This window comes from Cyprinodon variegatus, unplaced genomic scaffold (assembly GCF_000732505.1).
Source record: "Cyprinodon variegatus isolate N-32 unplaced genomic scaffold, C_variegatus-1.0 Scaffold91, whole genome shotgun sequence".
Classification (NCBI taxonomy): domain Eukaryota; kingdom Metazoa; phylum Chordata; class Actinopteri; order Cyprinodontiformes; family Cyprinodontidae; genus Cyprinodon; species Cyprinodon variegatus.
In genome coordinates, this window is record NW_015150544.1 from 770,286 (window position 1) to 778,146 (window position 7,861).

The 7,861-nt window shown below is 36.8% G+C and overlaps 1 protein-coding gene across 3 annotated transcripts in view; it reads right to left on the reverse strand.

Annotated features, from left to right (window-relative positions):
* Positions 1-4,616, reverse strand: part of LOC107084081 (CUGBP Elav-like family member 3) — a 47,189-nt gene extending 42,573 nt beyond the window's left edge. For 2 of the 3 annotated variants that reach the window (XM_015373750.1, XM_015373748.1), the window contains exons 1-2: positions 2,709-3,164; positions 633-785 (exon numbers count right to left, since the gene is read on the reverse strand). In XM_015373750.1, coding sequence (XP_015229236.1) covers positions 633-777 — 145 coding nt within the window. In that variant the 5' untranslated portion in view covers positions 778-785; positions 2,709-3,164. Of the gene's footprint in view, positions 1-632; positions 786-2,708; positions 3,165-4,475 lie in introns of those variants that run through there. The other variant, XM_015373749.1, reaches the window with a different exon arrangement.
* Between the last annotated feature and the right edge of the window lie 3,245 nt (positions 4,617-7,861).

Consider the following 7,861-nt stretch of genomic DNA (forward strand, 5'->3'; position numbering starts at 1 on the left):
TTTAAAGGGAAATTATAAAACACTAAGGAAAGTAAAAAGTGAGCCTTGTCAGATTGCCCTGAGGCAACAAGCTCCTAATCTAATTGTCCTTTTATAGAATTTAATATTGTTACTCAACAGTAGTTTTTTTTTTTTTTTTGCATTAAGTCTGGGCAAGACAAACAGACTAAGCCTTTATTTGCCTTGCCTTTTGATCCATAGTATTACACCTCTTGTTCTCAGTCACGACGCCAAATTAAAATTCCTTTTGATGAGCAAGCAAAGCGGTGTGGTCATAAAAGGAGCACTGCTCTTTGTGAGCATGGTCTTGTCTTCATTTATTGATCAATTCTGCAAAATAACTTTTCTCTGACCTCAAAAGATGATTCATCTTTAATAAAAGTTCTTTTTTTCTCCCCTGTGAGACTTCCTAATAAGGTCTACAACCAATTTAAGGGTGCAAATAACGTCAGAGAACCTCATCGGATCGATTGGTTCATTGGGTGTTTGGTCTCATGTGGGTCTTTAGACAGGACACCTCAGTGAGAAGTCGTTTAACATAAATCATATTTACTGGAAATCCATTTTCAGATTGAAATCACAGCTGAAGACTCTTCTGTGATCTTACACTTGGTTCTTACAGGGATGTTTACCTTTGTGCATCCCCGTGTACTTGTCCTTTATCACTGTTAACTCGTAGATCTTCCCGAATTGTTCAAAGATGGGTTTCAGGTCCTTTTCCTCCAGGTTTCGGGGTATCTGCCCGATGAAGAGCTTGATTGCGTCAGGCTCCTTCATTGAGAAGTCTGAAGAGGGAGAAAAAAAACAGACACGCACACACACATTTATAACAGAAACATAGAGAGGAGGCGTTCAGGAGCCTGGAGGCTTAAATTCACACTGCACAGGAGGTGCTAACAGGAGGCCTGGGATGGAGGTGCAGATGGGAGCGTTCAGTTGAAATGGCTGGTTTGTGCATCCTATGAGAAATGCTTATCATGGTCTTAATAGCAGCACAAATTCCACAAACAGAAAATGTATGTTTATTAAGTTGGGTTCTAATTAATAAGTCAAAACAATCAGAACCGCTGCTTGAATGCAGTATTTGGCTAGCTGTTATACGTCTGAGGCTGTATTCAGATTCAGCCAATAATATATTTAGGCCTGTTGAATGACTCTGTACATTAAAACAGCTTATAGGCACCAACACACTATAGCTTACTGAGAGCTACATATATCATAACGATGGACAGCACAAGGAGCAGCTGGAAAAATGTAAGTTTATCACAATTGATATTCAAAAGCAACAAGGTAATATGAAAAAAGAGCAAACAGGATGGTGCTGAACATTTCTGAGACCACTACCCCTTTGAAAGAGGTAGTTACTTTTTGTTTAAGATAAAATAACTGCAAAAGCCTAATGTAGCCATTACGATACAAACATAGTTAAAGAAAATGTCTGCAGATTATTTCCTGTAAGGCTTTAAGGATTTAACCCATTAATGCAAAATGTAACATTTCTCTAACAAAGTAAGAAATAAAAAATAAATTTGATTGAGAAATTATGTTGCTAAGTAGTTTTTTGCACATTCTCTATATAACTGTAAAATTCATGGAAAGATATAGAAATACACGTTTAAAATCCCTAAAAGCAACATGTGGATTGGAGTATAATATAGCAATGGTTTATGAATGCTGTAAATGTAGATTTCTGGTTTTGATAGTTACATAAGAACAAAAGTATAATGTGCAAAATATAAATAAGACGGGATTCCTGAAAAACACGTATATACGAAGCATAATGAAGTTGTTTTTGGTTTAAAATTCCTAATTATCAGGTTGATATTTGTTATTAGACTTTAATACTAGTATTTCTGAGGCCGCACAATGTAAGTGCTTTCTTTAAAACATAATAATAAAAGACAGCAACATCTATTTAACCATTGTTACCACAAAAGGGAAGAAAACAAGGTTTTAATTGTTGTTTGGTGAAAGGCACTCAACAAACTGCTGCTTTTCTTATTTTAGTTCAAAAAAGTCTGTAAAAGGGTAAAACATAAAAAAAAGCACAACATTAAATGAAACCTTTTCCCAAATGATACCAGAGAAGTAAATAGTAGCTTGAAGAACTAAAGACAGGGTGCAAGAATGTACAGATACAGCATGCTGGGTGTAAAAAAATATAAAAGCATCATCAATATAATAATTGCATGTCTTCCAATTATCATGCAGCCTTAGAACAAACTGTGATAGCTCTGTAGTGATAATGGAAAAGCTCAGAGGAATTATAAAACCTACCAAAACAGCTAAGTTTAAAGAAATATTCATAAAGTTCATTCCTGAAATAACTGTATTGAAAGATAAAAGCTTACTTTTGTATTATACATTTGATAAAACAGATATAAAATACCATCTGGAGAAAAAAAATCAGCTTTTCCTTTGATTTTTTTGGTTTTGTTTTGGAAAATGAATCACTGAGCCTCCCCCCCTATCTACTATTATTATCATCATTATGTCTTTTTGTGATTTTCCATAGCTGCAGCCTCAACCCAGTCTTTCCAGTGGATCTGTGGCAGATATGCTCCCAACATGACAGGGTGTCACTCAGCACAGCTGGAGAGCTCTTTGTCAAGACGTCGGTGACAACAACAATGACCTGGACGCGATTTCACGCCTCTGAGCAAAGACACACAGAAAGACAACATAGAGTTGATAGAAAAAATAGCTACCTGTGGTGTTGGTCTTGGTTAAAAAAAAATCGGAGTAATCTGGTGGATGTGTCTTCTTCCTTCCTTCCCTCCTTCCTGTTGTTTGGTTATTATTAAAGCTCAGTTTCTCAGTTCATCAGTCCGTCTCTGAATCCTGTAACAAGTTAGGCCCGCACGCCCCCTAAAACAACACAACTAACATCCAGCCGACCTCCTTTATTCGGCATGAGCGTCTTTTACGAGATCTTGTTTTTTTCCACCACTGTTTTCACATGGATGCCCTTTCTTTTTTTTCTGGGATAGAAAAACATAAAATAAAATGAATCTCTTACTGGTGTGGCTAAAGAGAGGGTCTTGTGACAGATGAGGCTTTAGACTTCCCTAAATCAGTGGACCGTAGGGAATAGGCAGTCTGGCTGGCTGCTTGTCCTATCCTCTCCTCTTCCCTGTGTGTCTATACTCCTTTGACGTCGTAAGCCGGTGTCTCCCTCCCTGTCCATCTCAGCTCCTTCCCTCCCCCTAGCTGCCTGAGCCGTGATGTCTGCCGCCAGGGACTGTCGCTAAATTAACAGCCCCGTGCCTAAATGGCGACATGAAAAAAAATCTCCCTAAACAGAAAAGATTCTTCTTACTTTCTCCATAATCTGTGCTTTAGAGCCCCAGCTCGTTTTACAACCGGAATTTATACATTACAAACTATTTAGATAATAATCATTAAACTAGGGGAATGCTATGAATATTGAATCTATAAAGACCAGGGAAAAGATGATAAAGAAAGGAAAATGTCTTACTGGTATTTTGAAAAATATTTATTTAACTAATAGTGTTTTATATAAAGATATATTTATCTCAAACCAATACATTCATGGTGAAAGTTGTGACTTTTCTAAACCGAATACATTTATAATCCCAGACATTTGGAAGGAAGGAAGGAAGGAAGGAAGGAAGGAAGGAAGGAAGGAAGGAAGGAAGGAAGGAAGGAAGTTCTGCCATCGACGAACCATAAAGAGTTTTGAAAGACAAACTACAAATTGTTTTGAAAACCTCCTTTAATCACTTGAGTTGAAAGGGTTATGTTTACTGTATTATTGTAACACACAGTGAACCCTCCAATTTGCACTGATAGGGTGAGGGTATTCTTTCTTTATTATTGACTGCACAAAAAGTTAAAAGGAGCAATTCTTCATGTTAAATCATTCAAATTCAAATCTGTCAATATTCGAGGTAGATACAATCATTCTTTCTCAAAATTATTTAATCTCTGAAACATAAAACATATAGTTTTACTAAAACATTAACACTTAGCATACTGAGAAACTACATTTGTAAAAATAAGGTGTAAAAAACCATCAATCCTACATCCTGAAATGCATATGTTTGTCTTCAAGTTATCCCGCTGGAGAAATTAATCCAAAATGGAAAAAGACAAGCTCACACACAAAAGAAATTAATTTAGAGACTAAAATAAGCAAAGTATGAAAAAATATTTTCATAAATAATATTTATATCAATTCAAAGGAACCAGATGGAAAAAAAAGGAACCCAGACAGTTATCAGAACAGTTTAAACTGAGACCTTCTGTAAAAGTATGCAAAACTGACTTTTATAACTAAAACATGGGACTGAAAAAAAAAAAGTTTCAGAATAATAAAATATTCTGTTTGAGACCTTGTACTAAGAAAATTAAGTGTACGTCGACAGAGAGAGCGGTATCCGTTTTTAGTGTAATCGGTAAAATGCAGACGGTCCCTGACATCAAGAGCTTTCAAATCCGCCTTTTGTTCTCACCGTGGAGCTGGCCGTGGTCCTGAAACGAATCCTCTCAACTCGTGTCATATCATCAGGGATGAAAGAAAGCCTCTCTTGAGGGGCGTGAGGGCGAAACAACAGCAGCAAAAAATGTTATTTAAATGTTATTTGACGACACGCTCAGACACTCGGGGCTACACGCCCTCTCTGAGATTTGGGCAGCATGTAAACAATGAGCCCACATGACAGCGGGCTGCACACACCCCAACACATGCGCACACGCAGAGACTTCAAAGGAGTCACGATCTGGACGTATGGGGCTTAAACAGCAAGAAAAACACTATGATGAAAAATTTAAAGTAAACCTATACACACAAATCCATCTCACACTCATTAATTTATTTTTTCTTGCATTATAGTCCTCGCTCTGCTACCCTCAGAGGTTAAGAACCGCCATCTGCCATCAGTCACCAAATCCGGTCTAAGCCTGTGCTGCAGTTGTTGCAGCGACGCGATTCTTACTCAGTTGATCGGGTATTAATTGTTCATGTGAGCGCTTTGGAAAAAACCTTATCTGTGTCACACACAGTGGTTGGTGGTTTGAAACCAACACTGACATCTGCTGACGAGCAGAGGAACACACATGATGGAGGAAGAAGGCCTGTTAATATTAATATGAAGTGTAGGAAGAGTGAACTAGGGCTGAAACAAATAATCAGATTAATCGATTATTGAAATATTTAACTTATTTAGTAAGCGATTAAAATTTGTTAACTGGAGTGTGGAGACTGTAAAACATGTCTTTAGCAGAAACAACTCACAATGAGCAGTAATTATACCAAAATTGTAAAAGAAAATCTGTAAACATTTTGCATTTAAGATTTTAAAAAACGTTTTCGTCTTTCAAAAGCTTTATCTAGAACTCCTCAAGTGTAAAAGTTTGAGTTTCACCTGGTTTAATTTTGTGAAAAAATCTTCTTTAAGGAACCTTTTGCTATCCAACTTTTAATCGATTAATCGAAACAACAATTGACAGATTAACCGATTTGCAAAAAAATCATTAGTTGCAGCTCTACAGTGAGTGAGCAGGTGCTTTGTGAGTGGATCTTTGATTTTCACTGTGGATGAACATGATCAGGGCTATTAAAACTAGTGCAGATTATTTTAAAGCTCTCTAGTAGTAATGAAGAACATTAAAATTTGTTTTTTGTGTTTTCCGTTGCATAGAATGGTATTTTTTCTGATCATGCTGTGGTAAAACTTGCACAACATCATATTACAGTCTTCATTTGGTTTGTATTTTGATAAGGACAACTTTAAAAGAATTATGATAAAATAATTCACAAAAATGTTCAAACATGCTTAACTTTTTCACATTTTTCAGGACTTCACAACATACTTATCTTGGTTTTATTTGCATCTGATGTAATAGACCACCAGATTTCAAAATGTTTCAGCATATGACTGTTTACTTAAATCAATCAAAAAATTGCCCTGCAATGGACTGGCGACCTGTGCAGGGTGTACCCCGCCTCTCGCCCGTAGACAGCTGGAGATGGGCACCAGCACCCCTCGCTTGGGATAAAGCATGATGAAAATTTGATGGATGGATGATATTTATTATTTTCTGCCTCCCTCCCCTAAAGGATTTGCAACAGGCTATAAACAGGATGTGTTCTTGCACTACAAAAATAATCTAGAAATAAGTCAAAATGTCTTAATTGAAGTATATTTGCCCTCAATTTGAGAAGGTAAATTAGATACATTTCCAATGGAATTAGTGTTTTTACTCTTAAAATAAGATGAGATAAAATGCACTTAAAATAAGACAAAGCAGTTGCTTTGTCTTATTTTAAATGTAAATTGTCTTGTTCCATTGGCAAACTGTCTCACTTACCTCCTCACTTCAAGAAAAAAAATGCACTCAGAAAAATAGGACTTATTAAGATTTAGATTTTTAGATTTTTTTTTTTTTGATTTTTTGCATTGTGCATCTTTTCTATACAGGTCAGATTTGGGGAGTGCACAACTTCTCTATAGTTGTAATGTGGATTTCTACTGCTCCTTCAAGATTTAACATGTAATTGTCGTCACTTTACATCAGAAACATAAAAATATCACAAGTGGTGTTCCTCAAGGGTCCATCTTAGGCCCCTCCTATCCTATGATCCCTCTACCTAAGATCGTAATAAACATGAGTTACCATAACTTTGCAGATGACAGAGAGCTGTACATTATGATGTCACCAGGTGACTATGAAGTCATTCAAGCAGTGGGTAAATGCAGAAGGGGGAAAAAATCAATAGAGATGTACCAAACTTATATTTAACTTAAAAGAAATAAAACTGAAGAAATAACTTTTTGAATTAATGGTAACGTGGAGGATGTTCTTTTTCCAGGTGGATCATAAAAAAAAATGGTCTTCCTCATTGTCAATCATTCTGGTGATATGTTTACGCTAGACCGTCCTACGTGCTCTTCCCCATTTGTACTTACCGGTGGTGAGTCTGACATAGTGAAAAACTGCAAATCTTGTTTTGTAAAGTAAGCTTGTATGAGTGATGCAAACAGCAACTTTTAAACAGAGCATGCAGGAGGACAAATGGGCTTGTGTATGCTCTCACACACGTCTAATAGGCGTTCCCACGGGAGCGGGTATAGTGTTGTGCATGTGCATTTTTTTTTAAGTGGAGAGTTGTTTCTTTTTTTTTTTATTTGCGAAAATCCTCCACTATATCTTTAAGGAGGAAGGTTTAAAAGTTAGTACACAATTCAGTTAATACTGGAAGAAACCACTAATCAAGCTTGGAATTAGTAGTTCAGACCTGAACCTTTAAATAATTAAAGACAGTAGATAGGTCAACTTTACATCATCTAAACATTTTTTCCAGCATTTTTTCTCATCTTTTATTGTCATTACACAGTCACAAGTACAGAGCGACAAAATTCACTCTCTGCATTTAACCCATCCCTTTGGGGGCAGTGGGCTGCCATTGTGCAGCGCCCTGGGAGCTTGAACTCAGAATCTCTGGATTCCAAGTGCACTGCTTTAACCACTAGGCCGCCACTCTGCAACATCTCTAGGATTTAAGGACTAATGTCTCGGCAGGGCCTTAAAAAAACTAATTCATGTGATCATCTTTAGTAGAACTGATTACTGCAAGTGTCTTCTCAGGTCTGACGAGACAATGTCAACCAGACAGTTGTAGTTGGTCCAGGATGGTGATGCCAGTGTAATCTCAATAAAACCATTACCTCAGTGACTACACAGGCTCCCCGTTACTTAGAGAATAGACTTTAACATACTTCTGTTGATCTATAAATCGCCGAATGGTTTTGCTCCAAAAAAAAAAAATCATTACAGATTTGCTGTCAGACCTCTCAGCTCTTCTAGCTCAAATCTACGATGCATACCAAGATCCACA